The 21,603-nt window shown below is 38.3% G+C and overlaps 2 protein-coding genes across 2 annotated transcripts; one reads left to right on the top strand and one right to left on the bottom strand.

The window, feature by feature from the left end:
- The first annotated feature begins 1,905 nt into the window (after positions 1-1,905).
- On the top strand, positions 1,906-6,281 carry LOC127767579 (probable prefoldin subunit 4). The gene is made up of 3 exons (XM_052292960.1): positions 1,906-2,035; positions 2,168-2,278; positions 5,731-6,281. Exons 1-3 carry the CDS (start codon positions 2,027-2,029, stop codon positions 5,989-5,991), a joined length of 381 nt encoding a protein of 126 aa, XP_052148920.1. The 5' UTR covers positions 1,906-2,026; the 3' UTR covers positions 5,992-6,281.
- A 658-nt stretch (positions 6,282-6,939) lies between these two features.
- On the bottom strand, positions 6,940-15,852 carry LOC127767578 (calmodulin calcium-dependent NAD kinase-like). The gene is made up of 7 exons (XM_052292959.1): positions 15,618-15,852; positions 15,240-15,449; positions 13,916-14,139; positions 12,655-12,722; positions 10,094-10,336; positions 9,831-9,960; positions 6,940-7,838 (listed from the first exon to the last, which is right to left on the bottom strand). The coding sequence occupies exons 1-7, from the start codon at positions 15,649-15,651 to the stop codon at positions 7,077-7,079; spliced, it is 1,671 nt and encodes a 556-aa protein (XP_052148919.1). The 5' UTR covers positions 15,652-15,852; the 3' UTR covers positions 6,940-7,076.
- Between the last annotated feature and the right edge of the window lie 5,751 nt (positions 15,853-21,603).

Genomic DNA, 21,603 nt, shown 5'->3' with positions numbered 1-21,603 from the left:
TGGGGGTGGTAGCCTCGGCCGCGAGATCGCTGGCCGCCGGCCGCCGCTCGCTTTAGGGAAGGCAGCCGCCGCCACTGCTACTTGCGGTGGGAAAGGGAGGAGAATAAAATTAGGGTTAGGGTTTCAACATCAAAATGTTTTATCTAAATCATGAGAGATCCTAACCGTTCGATCAAATACGATTGCTCTCAGTGCACCTAAGCCGACTTGGGCCAAGCCATGCCAAATGGGCCCATTGCACTTAACAAGCCAAGGTGTGAAAGTAATACGGCCCATCCTTATGGACCTAATTGAGTTTTATTTATTCTCATTTTATTTAAACTATTTCTCCATTAACAAACTTAGTTTGCCAAGTTGTTTAAGCACTATTTGGAGCCATTAAAAATTGATGAAATTTGATATAGTTTTTCCTTCTCCATATTAAATTATTTATAGCTAAATTTTTTTTAAGAGAACACACCAAGGAGGCCCCCCTGTTAATATAATTTTATTAAAAGAGAAAAGAACATAGTTACAACAGATTAATCCAACTTATGATTACATCGTGATATCTCGCATTAATTCTAAACAGTAAAAGAAAGAGGTCGCCATTTAAGAGTTGCCTCCACGAGATCATAGAGGGGGTTTTTTTTGCTCGAAGATGAAACCATTCCTTTATTTCCAGATATTCCAAGCAGCATAAAGAAATTTCTCCATGAAACAACTCCCCTGATAATCCAATTTGGCCCTTATAAACATTCCTTCCAAAGGAAGAGTAGTGTCCTAGGCAATGCCTAGAAGATTCCAACAATTCTGAGCAAACGGGCACAGAAAGAACAGATGCATTAGGTCTTCAACAGCTGCCAATTGACAGAGAACACAAGAAAGATCACAATCTGGAGGAGCACAATTCTTATGATCTAGCATAATTATTTATAGCTAAATAGAGTCAACAAAAATTGTAACTGTTTATTTGTCATGATATAGAATTTAAATTTAGACTAAAAATAATTAATATTAATTATTATTTATATGGACTACTCCTCTTCCAATATTATTTATTTTGTAATTCATATTTTTTGAGTCCAAAATACACAAAGCAATAAAAAATACGTAATTTTATAGTTACTCCTTTTCCAGGAGCTTTTCTTTCCTGGTTTTGTCTCGCTTTTCTTTCTGCTATTTTTATCGCTCCCACTAACATGATTTTACATATTTCTCTTGCACACTATATTTAGCCTCAAATGAAATTCATCTCTCACATGTACAATACATAAAAAATCGAGTATATTCTCACAATTACATTATATAGAGTACAAATTTTCATCTATCACTTTCCATGCAATAGCAATCACTTTAATTGTTCATTATTTGTTCATCCCTTGCTATAAAAAAGCAACCACGCGTCAGAAACGTTATCCACATCGCACAAATATAAAGTAGATTAATTGTCAAAAACAAACATAACTTTCTTATCACTATACATATCGCCGATGCTTATAATCATAGTCTGCTGTTTTGGTAAATCGTTAATATCAAACTTGAGTCACCTCGCCAATACCCGGTATCGTGCAATCCACGGCTAGTTAAATACTCCCTCCATCCCTAAATGTTTGACGCCGTTGACTTTTTCTAAACATGTTTGACCGTTTGCCTTATTTAAAAAATTTAAGCAATTATTAATTCTTTTTCTATCATTTGATTCATTGTTAAATATACTTTTATATATACATATAGTTTTACATATTTTACAAAAGTTTTTGAATAAAATGAATGGTCAAACATGTTTAGAAAAAATCAACGGCGTCAAACATTTAGGGAAGGAGGGACTATAAAAAAACAAATGTTTGACCCGAAGAAGCAGGGGACCATTAGGCCTCCATTTGGGCTGGGCTAAATTGGGCCCGGGGTGTGGGCCGCATCAAAACCCCCCTCACCTCGTCGTCTTCCTCTGCTGCTGCCAATTGCGAAGGCTTTCCACCGAAATCCAGCAGCGGCGGCGGAGGTCGACGAATCCAGCGGCGGCGCACCCCGAAGGGAACCGGAGATGCAGCAGGTACGGTGGAGGCGGCCGGCCGGCGGCGGTGGAGCAAAGAATCCTAACCCCCGTTTCAGCAGTTTGATGTGTTGCTTTCTGTACGCGCGCGTCTGATCTGTGGGGTGGAACTCTGTCGGCTGTGGGCTGCAGGGGGACGGCACGGAGGCGCAGGTGACGTGGGAGGACCAGCAGAACATCAACCGCTTCGGCCGCCTCAACAACCGCCTCCACGAGCTCCACGACGAGATCAAGCTCGCCAAGGTACTCAAGTGCCGCCTTCTAGATCCCCTCTCTCACCCCTCACCAGTTGTCTGTGTTGTGTGTTTGCTCAGCCGTGCTCCCGTATACCAACCATTGCTTGATTTGTTATTTTCCAGCACAGGAATGATTTTTCATTAGCTAGTCTGGTCCAAGATTCTTTTGCGGCTCGCGTAGAGCCTACATGCTTATGGTTTCAGGGCTTTACATGTTCTTGGGGAGATATACTACTACTGCTACTACTTATATGTGATTATGATTAGTAGTATTATGTTCTCGCCGTTTATTTCTTATATGTTTGTCAACAGTGTAAAAGAAAGTATCCGTTAGGAACTTGAGATCCCAGGGATTTGTGTATTCCCATGAGTTGCAAGTGCGATACTTTGTGCCGTATGGTATTTTATCACTTGACGCGGTGGAGTTTTTGGTTAAGTTGCACGCATTCGCTGTCATGTGCTAAATAAAGTAGATTGGTTTCATTTCCGGCTCTGCATCCGCACGAACCTTTGAGCAATTGTTCTTTCCACATATGTATCTTTCTATCAAGATTTCCTCATTGTGACATGTCAATATGGCATCATGGTGATCTGATTGCTCATTGTTCTTGTCTGCAGTTTGTGTTTCACAATGGACTCTGTTATGGATGACTTATCTCAGTTACTTAACACATGAACATTGATATTGAAAACTGAGAATAAACACTGAATCTTGTTTGGGGCCACGGAATTTTGGCAAATGTTCTACAAGGAATTTGAAACTCATAGGAAATTTGATGTGCTAGAAAATTGTTTGGGATTCTGGTACATTTTTTGAGAAAGTGCTACTCATATCTTCTTGTTTTGTCGTTTGAACCACCTTTGTCAAGCCCTTTTGTTTAGCATCATCTGTTAATTTAGTGATTACACTACACACCATGTGAGTGGACAGATCAATTTTTTTGATATGACAGATATATCGCTTCATCAATATATATTTCTTGCTGCCCGCAGTTGCTGCAATATATTCTGCCCATACCATACAACCATTAATGTTTCCATTAAACAATGAAGCATGCAAGTGCTTTTAGTTCAAATTGCAGTGTTACAATTTCAGCCTGTGAAATATAATGATGTGCTGAGTATCAGAACTTCCAAACAAAATATTTAATGAAACTTGAGTCCAAAATATCTGAAACAAAATATCAACCAAAACTCTTGAAATTTTACTGAAATTAGAGAAATTTATGAATAATTGTAGTTGTACTATAAATCAGAAATAAGCTGAAAACAAGCATATGTGCATTACCCTTTTTAGGGAAATACATGTACATTACTTGTTTAATCAGATGTCATTAGTGCTGAGTTTGCAAGGTGCAAGGGCATCCCAAGTCATTTTCGAAAATTTATTTCTCCAACGTAACTAGAAATATTATTTTAATTGACTTCGTGCCTTATAGAAATAATAATGTTTTTACTAGTAAAGACATGAAACTAGAGTGTCTTTTGTAGCCAATTTTTCAATGTTGCTGTTGAATGCTTCTTTGAGGGAATATTTATTTGTGTTCATATTTTATAGCACAAGTCATCATATCAGGATGAACGATTATAAACCATCTTTATTCTTCTGAAAAATGTATGGTGCCTTTTTTCTTGGGAACTTTTTTTGGTCTTGCCTTTTATATGCTGTGTATATTACAGATTTGTTTTGGTTGTGTAGATGGATTATGCCCTATTATCTTCTACATACGTACATTGTCTATTTCTTATGTGTTGAAAATCCAATTATACAAGCAAAGGATGTAAAACAGACAACCCTATCATCCTATCATCAAAGCACAAGCTTTGGTTGAAAGAGATTGATTGCCACTACAGATGGAAATTGGGGTCGATTTTTCCAGCTCGTTATTTCTAGTTTGCAACCTTCTGCACCATTGTCTTGAACAGTCAAGGCGCTTTAGGAAGTAGGATAATATCAGTGGCACTTGCTTAACTTTGTATATGTCGAACGGGGCATTACAATTTTACATATCCATGCTTTCATCTATAAAGGCGATGGTGGAGTGCTGGCTACATTTAGGAGGCTATATTTTTCCTAGGAGAATATCCTACTCTTCTTTTCTTACTGAAATTATTGTTAGAGAGGTAAGAACCTCATATAAACACTTATTTTCATGTTGAGAGTGTTCCATTACCTGATATGCACTAGATGGTAGGTTTACTCTTGATGGCTAATTTTGCGAAGAGTACATTGAATATAGATAGCTGAGAACGAGTACATGGGGAGATCGAATTTACACTTTGTACAATTCACCATTCAATGGTAAACCTACCACTTGTCACATAATCAGAAAAGAGTAGTGGTAAGAATGTGTTTGTATGAGGGCTCCATGTCTCTAATAAATATTTCAGTAAGTATGTGGACTTAGAATATTCTCCTATGGAACAATATATTGCCCCTAAATGTGGTTGGCCTGTTCGTGCCCTTTCAAGTTGAAAATATGGTTCTGCAATTGCAATGTGCAAATGCTCTTTCGACATATGAGAGGTAGCTGACATGTTGTCGAAATTTCCTAGCTAAGCACCCCTGGTATTATACTGCATTCCTAGTTCACAAAGCGGAAGCCTTTTTAGCTTAGAGCAAGTGGCAGTGGGTGGAATTCAACAGACTAGAAAGGTACCCTGATTTCCATCCAATGACTAAAACCAGTATTGCGTAGGTTTTTGCTACATGAGTACATGATGTAGGTAGAAACATTCTATGTTTTACATAAGATGGTCGAGTCAGTTCCATCTACACATTTTACAAAAAAAAATGTTGATATTCGGTGATGAGAAAACAGGTAGGTATCCTGTGTCCGTTACTGTTGGAGTCAAGTTGAATAAATTTAAGCGGAAATTATAAAACAAATTATGTGTCCAATACCTCCATAATTCACAGGACTAAGAACTCCAACATAGGAAAATGCAATAAGGCTACGTCATTAGACTATCACAATAATATTAAATAAATAAATGAATGCTTTCTCGGGAGAGTATTTATTACAGATTGCTAATACAACATAGTAATTTCCAAAGAACCTTTGCACGTATCATAAATAAAATGTGTTTCATTTTATTTGTTTTCTCCTGCATATAATTTTACTAAGCTGACATAGAATTTTGCTTGTAGCATAACCGAAGCAGAACAACTGTTTTTAATTCTTCCTTGTACTGAAATGTTAGTTTGGCACCTTTCTAATGATAACAAAAATTCAATGTTCCTTTGCTCTATTTCACATGAAGTATTTTACATGTATAAGCAGAGTAAGATTGCCAAGTTAGAGTATCTTATTTTACTAGATGGGTGCAAAATTTGGATGCAAATATTTATGCACATTACAGTCGGCATCTTTCTGTTATAAGCTAAATTTAAACCAATACTTATCCTAGAACACGACAACACTAAACGCCATATGCCTTGTTTACCCTATGTTCCAGGAAGCAAATGAGAACCTTGATGATGCTGGGAATGAACTCATCCTATCAGATGAAGATGTGGTGCGGTTCCAAATTGGAGAAGTATTTGCACACATGCCAAGGGATGATGTGGAGACAAGGCTGGAGCAGATGAAAGAGGATGCAGCTAAGAAGTTGGATGGGCTGGAGCAGGAGAAGGAATCCATCGTCTCCCAGATGGCTGAACTGAAGAAGATACTGTACGGAAAGTTCAAGGACGCCATCAACCTGGAAGAAGATTAACATCGTGTAAGCGGCCGGGTATTGAATGATATATCATGATGAGCTCTCTTAGTTGAGGACTGCAGGAGCTGTGTTTGCTTGACTAAATTGTTTCTAGTGATTTAAGAAGACACGTTTCTCGTGATGCATCGACATGGTTAATTCTTATGCTGGATTAGATTAGCATGGTTTTGCCCAGCAGATACATGAATCATGAGTTGCATGGTTTCAATTTATAAAAATGCAGTAGGGGGAATTTGGACGAATTGGTTATGTTACTACATATAAGCCAAGGTTTCAGTTGCATCAAATTGTGTTATTCTTCAGTCGAGTTGAATTTTGCTACTGTGATCTATGAAATTGTTTTGTTTTGACATATAGTCACTATAGTTATACTAAACTGAAAACTATTTAAAATTGAGTTGGAGCAGATTTTAAATTAATTGGAGTTTTGGATTCCGGGACTGGGTGTGTGTTAGTTTCTTCAGGTATCAAGTGTTGCAACATTTCATTGGAATCGCTCCAACATTAATCCTATCTTACTATAATAAAGCTATCATATCTTACTAATTCTAAAGCTGAACATGTAAACATGCCACCTCATCATCCACGAGCAACAATTATAATACAACAATTATGTAAGCATGTAACATCATCTATAATTCATTAAACTCTACAAATCAACATCCAACCATCTTCCTTCACATTATTTTTCATAATATTTTTAACATACATATCCATCATTTTTATAATACTTAACATATATTCATCCATATAATCAAAGTGTTGGATGTCATATTTCATCTACAATCTCATACAGAATCTACTAAATTTATTTCTCTCTTCACCTAGTTTGACAAACCAGTTTTATGTTAATAACTAATATTTTTTTTTACTTTTAGCTTAACCATTAAAAAATATTAAAAGTCAATTAGTAATTTCCGTAGCAAAACACGGGGAATCACCTAGTTCATATAATAAGCACATCCATTTACCACAAATTAATACACTCCCTTTACACATCAACAACAAATTTAGTTCCCCACATGATTAATTTCTGGGGAAACATATTGAACACACACACCACAATCTAGCTAGCTAATTAGCTAGGCGCCACCATTGGTGGTGGTGGTGGTGGCGCCATTGGTGTCCGGCGGCGCGTGCTCCACGGAGCGGAAGGCCTCCCGGAGCTCACGCTGGATGTCGGCGCGCGCCGGCGAGGTGATCATGTCGTCCCAGATGGAGCGGGCGCCGCAGGCGGTGGCGCCGCCGCGGTAGAGGTCGTGCACCCCGGTGGCGTTCTCGTTGAGGCCGCCCACCGCGTCGAGGCACGCGAACTCCGCCGGCTCCACCAGCAGGCTGCCGGCGACGCCGTCCTTGCGCGCGATCAGCCGCGCCGCGCCCATGGTGTTGGTGCTGTACAGCCGCGCGGCGTCCACGGCGCCGGCGTACCGCCGGAACGCGGCGGCGAACCGCTTGTGCGACACCAGCTGCGACCGCACCCGAACCGCCCGCCCCGTCACGATGGCGCGCCGGATCCCCCTCGCCACGGCGAGGTACGCGTCGCAGACCACGCCGGCGACCTCGATCCGGTACGGCTTCCTGGTCGTCGGCGGTGGCGAGGCGGCGTCGGCGTCGTCGTCGGCGTCGGCGGGCTCCCAGTAGTTCTCGGTGATGTCGCCGGTGTCGGGGTCGACCTTGTAGCCGGGGCCCATGCGGTAGCGGCGGCGGTGGACGTCGCGCGCCATGGCGATGGTCTGCTGGACGAACGGCTCCCAGGAGAGGGTGCCGTCGAGGATGACGTCACGACCCTCGTTCAGCGCCGTCACCAGCAGCGACGACGCCGCGTCCGTCGACGACTGGTGCACCTGCATTCCATGGGCCAACCCATAAGCATATGTATGTCAGCCCAGCCCATTAGCTGCTCTGTTTGGGCCGCAAGGATTAGCCACATTGTACAAGGTTTGCTAGAAAAATTTGGAAAGAGTAAATTTCGCCAACTCGCATGTACACAAAAACCACAGTGATTCTGATACGTGGTACATAAACCCAAGTATTATGACCATAAAGTTTTATAAAACCACCCTATTGATCATTTTGAGTTTGATCTATTGTACTTTTGAGTTTTTACAATCACATAACAAAATTTATGATTTTCATTATGCATCATATAAATGTTACAACCATATACGTATAGTTTTTCTAAATTTTGATATATGAATATATCAAATTGGTTAACAGTGTGTGATTTTGTAAAATTTAAGGACCATAATAACTGAGATTATGCCACATGTTAAAATATCTATGGTTTTATTTAACTGTATCCATAATTAGTGGGGTTTTATACTCATTTAGAATTGTACTACAGTAACCAAAACGTGTCATACAAGATTGTCTTACAAGATCAAATCCAACACATGACAATTTGCACAGCAGAATAATAGTACTATATATTCCCTCTATATTTTAATGTATGACGCCGTTGACTTTTTACAAACGTTTGATCTTTCGTCTTATTCAAAAAATTTAGGTAATTATAATTTATTTTATTGTGACTTGATTTATCATCAAATGTTCTTTAAGCATGACATAAGTATTTTTATATTTGCATAAAAATTTTGAATAAGACGAGTGATCAAACGTTGGTTATAAAGTCAACAGCGTCATACATTAAAATACGGAGGGAGTATCATATTCTCCTACTCTCTAGCTAGAATTAACAGATCCATGTGCATGCGAGATGCGAGGACTCATTTCCTAGAGTTCTGGGAGTTGAACACCATATATAATTAAGGCAAGGAAATGATTTCCCCTTCTGTTCTTTCTGGGTAGTAGGCGACAATATCATTGTCTTTTATCATTATATTTGGACAAAAGAACAAGCCATAGTGATACTCCTACTGTGCATAAGAGCAAGGCAGCACATGGTCATGGTGGCCATGTCACCTTGCCAGCCAAATAATAATGTGGATCTATCTCTGCACTAGTGACACTGTGACAGGATGAGCAGATCAGAAACCTTATCCTATCTCTCTGCCAGGTGGGCCCGCAAGCGAGGATTTTACGGTTTGTTTTTTTGAGGTCTGGATCCGGCAAAGATTACGTCGCATTTTTTCAGATCCGTACAGATCGATCGACGTGCGTGCTGTTCGTGCCAAACATTGGTTGGTTCATGCTTATATTTATAAGTCAAAACTTAAATTTTAGAATCTAATTAGTTTATTTTGTAACATTTTCTTTTGAGTCGTTAAGGACATGTATATAAAAGTTTTGCTCACATGTAAGTTTTTATTTGCTAAAAAACGATTCGAATAAACATACAAATAATGGGTATAATATGTAGATGATGGCGCACTGCATGCAAAATTGCCAACCGTACTACGTAATCACTGCGAGCATATATGCATAATGAGTTAGGCCAACCGACATTTCGAAGGTGCTCGATGAATTGATGGATCGATTTTCATCCTGTATAATTCAGTTAAGCTGCCGGTTGCGGTTGGTGGCTCTATTTAATTAATTTGTTCCCACTTGTTTAATTTAATTCCATCGAGTCAACTAGCTATGATCTATAGCCATGCATATGTGAACTGAAACACTCTGATGAAAACGTTCTGAATGATGTATGACTAGCTAACTGCAGCTGGTGTTGGACGTACGACTGTAGCCAGAGTACTACAGGCAGATGATCAGATGAATGAAGAAACCTATCTTAACTACTTAAAGGTTTGTTGTTTTTAAAGATATAGATACTATAAGCTTTTCGACGGTATGATTATATTTTTGCAAAAGCTTTGTTAAGTAATAATTTCTATGTATATATATATATATATGCGTGTGAGTTAGTAGTAATTAATTACCAGCTCAGCAGTCTGGAGCATGTCGTTGTGGTGGCCCATGGAGCTAATGGCACGGTAGATCACGTCCGTCTCCTTGAACGCATCCGCCTCAACCACCACCGCATTCGCCTCGTCCTTGGACCACAGTGGCCTGAACATTTTACATTTGAATCATTTCAAATTATTCAATTAGAAACTGCGCAATTTAAATGCCGTTCAATTAATTAATTAATTATTAAGCAAATAATTAAAAACACAGAGCGATCGAAGCTTGCATTGCTTACTCCTGGAGAATCTCCTTGAGCACGGTGCTCTTGCCGGCGCCCATCCCGCCGCCCATGAGCAGCAGCACGGGGCTCCGCTCGTCGTGCGCCACCGGCGCCATCACGTCGGTGCAGTGCGGCTCCTCCTCGCCGTCGCCGTTCATCGCCGCCGCCGGGACGCCGATCGCCTTCATCTCCTCCACCAGCGTCGAGAACACCCTCGTCACCTTCAGGTCCCTCGTCACCCGCTCAAATCTCTGCTTCCTGCATTTTTTTTCTCAGTTTCTCACACACACAAATTTTACATGATCTATCTTTTACATGTACTAAATCCTACATTTTAAAGTATGCCTTAATTTGTCTCAAAAAAAAGAAACAAAAAGTCAAGCTTGATTATTATTGTCACACTGTGTTGCATTATTGTGCGTACTACATGAAATCTTGGTTGTTACTCCTACTTTTCACTTAAAAGGACTAAATCATCACTACCTGCTTATGACTAGCAAACAACCAATGTAATAATTCATTAAGCCCAACAAAACACAACTGAAAGAAAGATTGGCTACCAATATAGTATATATATTATGATCCTATATTGGCCATGCATATGCAAATGCAGGGGCCCAGAAAAGATCATGTACACCTCACACAGATCACTATCATACAAAACTTTTGTATGGCATTTCCACGTGGATGCTCACATGATGGGTGGCCCACCAAGTGATCTCTGCCGTGATGGCACAACCATACTAACCTGGCCTGTCTGTCCTGTTCCATATGGATTAGTATTGAGAGTAAGAGAGGGGAATTTGGTTAACTGGTTGATAAGTATATATCTTATTGCATTTTGTCTTTTAATTTGTTGGTCAGGCATGCAGGTAATTAAGTAGAGAAGTTGATGTGAATGTGTTAATTGTATCCAAGCACATGGCACGCTATGATGGCAAATGGTCCATGTTAATTGTAAGTGTTTGTTTAGGGGGGGGGGGGGGGGGGGGTCCAATTAACAACAGATCGATCGAGATCGATAAAGCGACGTAAATTAAGATGGCCAGAAAAAAAATCATCTCCACAAATTAATCTCTTTGCAAATCAAACAGCAAAGATCGATACCATATCGATAGTGTTTGGATTGGCATCTACAATTCAAGAGATGGTGAGCCTTACCCACTAGTAGCTATTAATCAATTAATTAGCTCCACAATTTATATGTGTAGTAGCCCCAATGCATATATGGTTTACAGAGATAAGGCCAAGGTCCTGAATCCTAATATATAATTTCCTTGGAAGTTTCTGAATTCTATGATAATCCCAAAATGAATATTTCCTACACTACCTCTTTCCGTAAAGAAAAGTATGGATCTTTGAAGCATGCAAAGTCTATAATACTACAAGTTCTTTGCATGTGAAAGTAATATATTTCTTGTGAAGACTTAGCTTAGTCATTTTCAATGTCTAGTTGACTTTTTTTTAAAAGATAATCAAAATGAAATGCATTTCTTGTGAAGACTTAATTAGACTCATCTATTTTCAGATACTAGCTTATTACAAACACGCTTTTCAAAATGCTAAAATGTATGTTTTGTAAAAAAATGATCTTATATATTTGAAAATCAAATAAATTTATTTACAATAATTAATACTTAATTATATCTTAATTATTCGTCTTGTTTCGTGTGCTAAGCTTAGTCTAAACCTCTTAAAGGAACGCAACCTTATCGTAGTCATTTTCAGTGTCTAGTTGACCAGTTTTTAAGATAATTAAAATGTACGTACCTATGGCATGTAAATATGATGGGACGAAAATAAAATTGTTGCTAGAGAATTCAAAGTTCATTTTCGTTGCATCATCGATCTAATGGATCGAATGGCTAGCTTGCGTCTATCTTTTCTTGGCTAGCTAGCTGATGACTCCATATTGATTGGTACGTATTACTATATACTTAAGACTCTTGAGGGAGACATATATTTATATAAAGTCTTTGCCTGGCCGGGTCAGATTAATTAATCAAAAAGGAAAAATGTTGAGGCGAAATCCTAATGGTTTGGCCGGCGTAGGTATCTCAAAACATTGGAGTGATATATTAAGATACGCATATATTGGATCACACATGCTAATGAAATTAAATAGTCTTTTGGGAATTAATTATAACGACTTAGGGAAGTCATTAACAGGTAACACCGCATTAAAAGTCATTAGCTACATCTCTGGATAACGCATTTTCAGTTATATTAATTACTCCAGCATTTAGTTAATTCATGCTCGCGTATTGAGTGATTAATCTTTTTTCTAGAATATTATGCAAGTTAGAATAATTAAGTGTATCGGCAAGACAACACGGTGAATATTTAAATTAACATATACTCTGTCCCAATATATAAGAATCTAAAACCGGATGGGACGTTTACTAGTACTACGAATCTGGAAGGAAACGTCCCATCTGATCCTAGGTTCTTATATATTGGGACGGAGGGAGTAACTAGCTAACAGAACAAATGAATTAATTAATTAAGCCCCCTTTTCTAAGAAAACAAAGCGAAAAAAAGGTTCAATATATAATTAAGTTCAATAGTTAATTTACCTTGTAGCTTCCAACACGAGGTTCCTTAGCTTCTTCTTGCTGGCGGTGCCACAGTCTACGGTCAAGGCCTGCATATATATATGCATATAATTAATTAACATAATACTACGAGATATATTAATTAGTTCATGGAAAAATTATGGCAGTTACGTTGATATATATGTGCACGTACGTGTACTGTATATGCTAGATGTGCCCATTAATCTATATAGTGGTAGTACTGCCATTACACTATAGCTGCACTAATGTGTTCATTAATTCTGTGTAAAAAGAATAAATTTTCTGTCACGTACATATTTGTACGTGCGTACGTCTCCCTACAATTCCCTTTGCTTCCAGATCCGCCAATATTGATACAAATAGAACGTGCACGGGATATATATTAATTAATTTTCTGGATTCACCTTTGATGTTTTCTCAAGAGAGCTAATTAATTAATAACTACCTGCTGCTATAACACGAATTACTAATTAAGAAGAAGCTATGCTAAACATATTTATGTGAGAGTTGACCAATATATTGATGTTGTTCTAATTTTATTTGGCTGGTATTTGGACAGAAAAAAATTGGACTGAAGAAAATATTTTTGTGGAAAAATGGACATCATAAATTTGGATAGTGAGTGTCAGTCATCTGTCGTAATTAACTAATGTTGCAAGGTATATAAGCAGTTAGCGTGTGCTTACACACGATAATCGAACATGCATGTGCTTTTGATTAATTTTAGTTGTGCACGTGATAAGTACACCCTAATTGAGTAATACAAATGTTAAGAGTAGTCCATACGTTATATATATTCTTTTGAAACAACCATCCGATCCACACGGTAGTATTATTTTTTTTCCAAAATAAACTTTGGATACTAGTAGTACTTACTGTATATAAAAGTGAAACTTAATTCCATGTAAATGGCCAGGGAAAAAAAAATCAGAAAACCAGTTGTCACATGGTACTCCCTCCATCTACTTTTGATTTTCATATTTCATCTTGACACATAGACCAATGATAAATAATGCTACTTATCATCCATTTAAACATGCTACTAATCATTCCTCGTAAACAAGCGATTCATTAATATTTATATTTCTCGATGCCCATGTAGCTAATCTTGTGTGGAAGAATGGAAAGTCATGCATTAAATTCGAGAAAGTCATTAAGGGAATAGATTATTGGATTGAAATATGTTTATCAGAAATAGAAATTTCATATTTAGAAATATGACTATCAAAAACAGATGGAGGGAGTATAATAAATACTATACCTGGCTGATCAGAGCGGTAGCATGGTCCCAATGGAACGCAAAATATCCAAGAATGCATTTATCTAGCTCTTCTATGAACTTGACATAAAGGGACTCCGAATCTGGGATATTCGCGAAGAGGTCATCGATGTCATCCATGCAATTCTTGGTCCTCTTGAGGTAGTTATTTGCTAATTTGCACAGCTGTGGGCACTCATTTATGTCCTGGAACCCCATCTGCCTAGCTGCAGACATAAATATCCATTAAAGTAAAAAAAAAGAATTTTAACGATCATGAAACTTATATTATATATGCAATAGAAAAATCAAAACACGCATATTATATACATATAGTTTCTGGTTAGTTTTCCTTATCTTCAAGGGCGCCTGATTACGACTGTATATACATATCTTTTGTCACGATATCCGTCCGATGTATATTCAACGGCCGTGATGAGGACGCGTCTCCTACCATTGACTCTAGCTTGCCATGTGCTTGTGTACTGAGTTGATCTCGACAACTGGGGCCCGGTTAGCTAGGCAGTTCGAGTCACCAGGATATTACTCCCTCCATCTATTTTTGATAATCATATTTTATCTTAACATATAGATCAAGGATAAATAATTCTACTTATTATCCATTTAAACATGCTACTAGTCATTCCTCGTAAACAAGCGATTCATTAATATTTACATTTCTCGATGCCCATGTAGCCAATCTTGCATGGAAGAATGGAGAGTCATGCATTAAATTTGACAAAGTCATTAAGATGATAGTTTATTGGATTGAAATATGCCTATCAAAAATAGAAACTTCAGATTTAGAAATATGACTATCAAAAGTAGATGGAGGGAGTATTAGATATCTAATTAATTTAGCTAGTGAGATGGCACTCTCATATGTAGGCATAACAAGTGTCAGTGTGTCACCACTGTCCTTAATTGTGTATAAGGTTTAATTATCCTGCTGATAGCTATCGATATTTTTTCTAAAAGAGAGAGAGCGCCTATCAAGTATACACACAAATATTGTTTTCATTAATTATATGCATGTATTTAATTTCTATAAAAAATATCAGACCACGTCAGCGAGAAAGACATGCAGAACAGATAATACTTCAACAATTTTTTTAATCATCCGGGCTTCAATCCCATTCTGATTTGATTCGATTAATTTGGATCTCCATTCCTAGTTTGGACTGAATCCGTCCATGATTTTGGAGTCAATGTGAAAAGAAAAAGAGATAACGATTGAAAACGAAAAGGACAGGAAAGATAACTGAATTCCATGGAAGCAGAGGCAGTAACAGGAGAAAGAAAGACAAGGACAAAAATGGCGACTGACCGACGTAGTGAGAGAACTTCTCGATGTGCTCGACGCGGCCGGACTCCGCCATCTCCAGCCTCGGCATTTCCTTCATCGCCACCGGCGCCGCCGCCTCGGCGGCGGCCTTCCTCCCGTGCCTGCGTCGCACGACGGCGGCGGCCGCCACAGCTCCGGCCGTCGACAGCGCGGCGACGAGCAGCTGCAGCTGCCTCGCAGACGACCCATCGTCTGATCATAAAAAAGGGAAAGAAATGAACATAGCAAGAAAAGGAAAAAAAATAAGAATCAAAATCAGACAGAATCCACAATCCGGACAGATGCCTGAAAAGGATCCTTGTCGTTGCAAGCTAAGAGACTGGGAATAATCAAGAACCAAAATCAATCAATCAATCTTGCCTTTGAGCTGCTGCATGGCTGAAGATGAAAACATGGAAATTTTCTCAAGCAAAGTAGCAGAAAGATAGAGCTCTCTCCAAAATGCTGGAGGAGATAAGAAAGCTAGAATGGATCGAATGAAATGGAATGGAATGGTTGCAATTGCTCAGTGGTATACTCCAATACCAAATATTCCAAAGGCAAAGGAGGTAACTATATGTGTGGATTGGATGCCGGTGATAAAGCTGTGATGGCTCCTGGCTTGAAAGCGAGGAGTATTTATACCAATTGACAAGATGCTGCTTGCCATAGCTCTAGTTGCTACCTCAGAAAAAAAAAGATATCTTCCTTTTTTTTCCTACCTCCTCGCTTGGAAACGCTGGCTGAGAGCGATGTGGCGCCAGTATTAATTGTAGTGATCAGCCATGTATGTTACGTACTACTCCTACCTGTAGCTGTTGCTCGTCTTTTACTTATTCTCGAAAACCTAATCAACTAACGAGGCGTTAACTGGAGTCGTTGTTTGGATTGTTAATTTGGGTCAATGATCGACGATGCTGCATTGCTAATTAATTAATTATGGGAATCACCGGTTTATTAAGCGATTGGTTTTTTTATTGATCGATCGTTTTATTTTTTTTTTCAGCGTTAGATTAGATCAACACGTACGCAGCAGCAACTCACATGGTTATTTCATTTTTGCATGAGTATACATTAATAATATTCTTCTAACGTAAAGTAGGAAGGTTACGTTAGTTCATTATGGGCTAATGAATACGCTGTATTAGCCGGTAGCTCAGTGTATTCGCACGGTATACTGTTTATGTTTCGCATGTCTTTATATACTCTGTTTTTTTAATAGATGGCGTTGTTGGCTTTTTGTCACATGTTTCACCATTTGTCTTATTCAAAAATTTACGTGATTAAAATTTATTTTATTGTGAGTTGTTTTATCACTTAAAATACTTTAAGCATGATTATATCTTATACATTTGCATAAAATCTTTGAGATAAATGGTCAAATATTTAAAAGTCAATGATGTCATCTATTAAAAAATAGAGGAAATATGTAAACTTTATTCTTGCGTGTTTAAAAACATATCAATTTTGTAAAGTGAGCGTAACTTAACTAGGTAGGTTCTTTGTGGTGATACCAGCCCACCTAAGTTTAAGTGTTAGACTTGACATGCATACTCGTATTTACGGCTAATTATTTTTAAGTGGTAGCAACGTACTTGTCGATGGCAAGACGCTCACGGTGACTTCGTCAATCGATATGTTGGTCTAGTTAGAGATGCTTAGGGGGTGAGTATGCGTGCGCTTTATGAGCGTCTATGTTTGTGTCGTGTTTTTTTTTTTAAAAAAGATGAACTTTAAATTGCTTATGAAATGAACATTACACCATATATATTCCGTGGTAGCAAGCATCCTGGTACACATTGGTACCATAATAGTATAGTGCCAGAAATAATGATGGTGACCAGTAGTTTGTAATCAACAATTGTCTATTACGATGGCGTGAAAGATACTATGAAGGTTGTGTTTAAATTGACGAAGTATCAGGGCAAGACCCGCGGTCAGATCAACAGTGTCTAGCTGTTAAGACTAGGGATTAAACCTTTAGTTCTAAAATATAGGTATTTTTAAAATATTACTAAGTCAAATATTTTTTATCTAACAAATAAAAAAATCAATCATATAAAATTAATGTAACTAGATTTATCATTAAACAAACTATCATAATATGCAATCTCTTTTTATTTAAAGCATCTTAACTTTATAGATATTATAGTATTGGTTAAAGTAGTGTACTTATATTTTGCGACGGAGGGAGTATATGGCAATTAATTAGACCCCTTCGGCTGGTCACATCAGTATGGTGGATGATTAATTGAAACCAACAGTAGTTTTCGAGATCAGCTGGAGGCCGGTCTTAACACCGTTGTGGGTACAGTTTAATTTTAATCTGCAAAAATATTTGAATTTTTAATTAACACTGGTACCACTCCCCTCTTCGATAGGTTGTTTGTCTCTTTCAAGCCTACATATGGTGACTACTCAAAATGTTTTTTCAGTCGACCGTACGTTAAATATCAAAATTAATTAACTGTTGTTTATCGCGCTATCTCCGGTCGGATGAGCATGAGAGAAATGTGGCATTTGACTTTGTGAGATCCGGCTCTCCGTGGGGCCATAAGATTGGTTGCTTGGTTCGTGGTTAGTAGTAAAAAATATATATATTCGAGTTAAAGCCGTGGCTAACTGCTCTCTCTTCCTTCTTCGTGCTAATTAATTAATCTCGATTAACAGTATGGGCGACACACAAACACACTACAGCCCTTGCTATTCATCGATCAATGACATTCTGACAAATGATGTTTCTGTCGGACAAGATTAATTAGCCATTTTATACAAGTTGCACATTCCATTATGACAATTAAATATTGTCATGAAGAAAATGTATATGTATTTACCCTAAAAAAATGTATATGTATTTTTTCCGTTAAGTCATCATTGAACATCACAATGTTTTTTTTCTTTGTGTGCATGTGTGGGAGGGTAGCTGGGGTTGTAAATTAATAAATTATTGTGCTCAATTTGTGCATGCGGTGTTGATTATGCATATATACAACCAAATTTTAATTTTTGTGATGTAAAGTACCAAGTCCGGTTGTTCTCATTGGTGTGCCTCCAAATCAATTATTGGATCTTTCTGTGATGAATTAGTTATATAATGAGACATTGGATCCCATACCGATCGATGAGAAACCTCCACGCTGCACTAATGCATTATATTTGTGAAACCATTCCCTCTTGCAGAAAAGAATTATTTTAATATCGACACAATCTTTAGAATGACACACTATATATTGTATTTTGGAGGATCTTCGAGATTCAACTTTAATCGTAGGTACATGATCAATATTCTAATACTCCCTTGGGTAATAAATAAAATAATTGATGTTTAGAAATCTCAGAAACTTTGGTTACTAATTTTATAAATATAAAAAAAATATTATGTCAGATATTTTCGAAACAAATCTACGTATAAATTTTTTAACTAAATATTTAGAAAATTTTCAGTGATCAATTTTTTTAAAAAATGACTAACTCTTATATTAAATATTAAATATTTATCAACGGGTGATAGTGGTAGGGCCACCTCCCACACTAGTCGAGTGGCCGCCCGGGCTAGCTCGTCTCCTCTACCGCTTGCTATTGACAGAAGAAGTGATGGATCACCGGAAAATACTATTAGTCGTCTCTAGTCGTCCGAGCCGGCTCATCGGGGCTGCTAGCTTCGCCATTGCCAGAGGGATTGAAGATATGCTAGCTGGACTAATGATTAGTTTGATCAAGTGTTTGATAAACTCCATAAAGTTTGACCTTTAAATTCAAAATAAATCGTCGGAAGGCCAGAGTCTATGAAAATTGGAATCAATATATACTACGTCCCCTCGTGCCTTTCGATTTTTTTGATATCTTTTAATTCCTGGTCGGCGTCGGGGATACAAGTAAATATAACCTAGGCCCTTTGAAATTAAGCTCGTTTTGACGTTTTTCCTTTTTGACCGGAGCAGGTAATTCATCCATAATCAATATATATAATGGCTGTGCGCACACGACTGCACGGTCGTGGTCAGTGGTCACTAACAAATGTGTCCACGCAGAAAACGGGCGAATTAATTAAAGAAAAGGAAACATATAAATATGCATGCAGGACACAGTAGAAACGACAAGGTGCGGATAGCTTATTAGCTGGCTGCTCATCTGGCCCTGCAGAATTCTTGCAAACATGTGAGGAATAAGTCCAGTTTACTTCTCGTCTTTCCGTTAAGTTTAAGTCGCATCCTTTAATCGCAATACCGAAAATTTTTACTCCTCAATTTACAAAACCGGATTAAATTAGATCCTATAGCAGTATGGATGGTAAGTTGCGCTGACGTACGTAGCATCCTAGTCAACAAAAATAAAATTTAAAAATATAGGGCCCACATGTAAGTAGCCACCTCACATTCTTCCTCTACCTCCCCTGGCCCTTTCTCTATTCTTTTTCCTCATCTCCTCCATGCTGCAAGCTGCGCCTAGATATCATCTAGTTGCCACTATCTCCGCACCGTTTCCATCCGTTCGCCGGCCTTTCTACCCCGACCTTCTCTGTGCATGTCGCTCGCAAGTCATCGTCAGGCCGCCCGCCGTTAATGTTGTTTCACGCGCCCCAACTCTCATGCCTCCATTGTCATTGGGATCTCGAGGCCTAGCCGTCAGGCTTCTTCCCACTGCATATCGTCCTCTGCACTAAGCCTGAGCCGCCCTCATCATCAGGTTTCTTCCCACCTTATGTCGTCCTCCCCGCTGCCAGTCGATGGTGGGGAGGGTGTATATGGCAGTGGCATTGGGGTGTCGGACCACCCGAGAAGAAGGGCGGCGACACGGAGGGGATTAAGGGAGGGGACGGCAAGGGCACGCCTGCCGACATGCCAGAAGAGGGCGGCGGCTTCGCTGGCGCGGATGGAGACGAGATAGAGATGGAGGCAACAAGGTGGCGATCTAGGCGTAGCTCGTTGGCATGGAGGAGACGATGGAAAAGAGAAGAGAGAAGAAGAGAGGGAAGTAGAGAAAGAAGGTGAGGTGTCCATTTACATGTGGGCTTCACATGTTTTTTATTTTTTTTTATGACTACAATGGCACATCAATGAAACGAACTATCCATATTGCTATTGGATCTAATTTACCCGGTTTTGTAAGTTCAGGACTAAAATTTCTTGTAATGTAGTTCAGAGATATGACTTACACTCGATGGAAAGCTGAGGGACATGAAGTAGACTTATTTTAACACGTGATGCATGCATGCATGCATGCAGCGGACCGATTTGTGGGAGAAGCTGGCCTCATCATGGGCTGGATCATGTACAAGGCTGGGAAAAATATGTCACGAGCCCATGGGCTTGCATTGCTAGCTATTTGCCTACATTCATACCAATTAATCTCTTCTTTCCATCAAACTAATAAAGCTAATTAATGCCCACTAAACATCTAAAACTCAACATGCAAGCATAGTATTTATTAGCACCCTAAAATCTACATGCAAACATTCCACATGAACTCATTAAGCACACAAAGCTTAGCATGTAAGCATATAGTAATTATATCTACAATTTATTTCATTCTAAAACTAAACATACACATGCTAAATCATCATTCTGAAATCATTTTTATAATATTTTAATCAAAATCATTTCATCATTTCTCCAATATCTAACATATATCCCATAGCAAAGCACGGGGATCATCTAGTTAACACGGATCGAAAGACCTACTTAAAGACATGCAAAAACCCTCTCATTTTTTAATCAATGGAATAACATTTAATCATCCCAGTTATAGCCAATATATATGCATCCATATCTTTATGGATGAATTAGGGCCCCTTTGGATGATAATAGGATTTTTCTTAAGGAATAATGGAGGAATTAAATTCCTATGAGATTTTGCAGTAGAATTCATCCATTAATTTGGAGTGAAGGATTGGAGCATAGGATAAATAGAGGAAATTAAGTTTCCCTTTGCCATGGATTCCATAAGAATATAACATACTTCCTCCGTTTCACAATGTAAGTCATTCTAGTATTTCCCACATTCATATAGATATTAATGAATCTAGACATATATGATATTAATGAATCTAGACATATATATGTATAGATTCATTAACATCTATATGAATGTGGGAAATGCTTGAATGACTTATATTGTAAAACGGAGGGAGTATCTACTAGAGGACTATTTTTCCCCTCCACATTTGCTACGTCCAAAGGCAGATAAAAGTAATGAAGCTCCAAATTGATCCAAATTAAGGATAATTAATTGATCTAGGAAATGTACTTCATTATTGTTTTGTAAGATTCTTGTGATTACTCAATTACTATGTTCCAAAAAAGACATCTCATATAATTAACAAGATGAGACATACAATATATGAGAGTCGAGAGCAGGGTGGAGCTAA

This window comes from Oryza glaberrima, chromosome 3 (genome assembly GCF_000147395.1).
Source record: "Oryza glaberrima chromosome 3, OglaRS2, whole genome shotgun sequence".
In the NCBI taxonomy this organism is placed as follows: Eukaryota; Viridiplantae; Streptophyta; class Magnoliopsida; order Poales; family Poaceae; genus Oryza; species Oryza glaberrima.
Note: the sequence above shows the minus strand (reverse complement) of the source record. Positions and strands in the feature narration are given on the sequence as shown.

Coding starts and splice junctions, on each gene's coding strand:
- LOC127767578 (XM_052292959.1), bottom strand. CDS start 15,651: ATGTTTTCATCTTCAGCCATGCAGCAGCTCAAAG. Junction 15,450..15,617: donor AGCCATGCAGCAGCTCAAAG/GCAAGATTGATT, acceptor TTTTATGATCAG/ACGATGGGTCGTCTGCGAGG. Junction 14,140..15,239: donor GAAGTTCTCTCACTACGTCG/GTCAGTCGCCAT, acceptor TTATGTCTGCAG/CTAGGCAGATGGGGTTCCAG.
- LOC127767579 (XM_052292960.1), top strand. Junction 2,279..5,730: donor ACGAGATCAAGCTCGCCAAG/GTACTCAAGTGC, acceptor CCTATGTTCCAG/GAAGCAAATGAGAACCTTGA.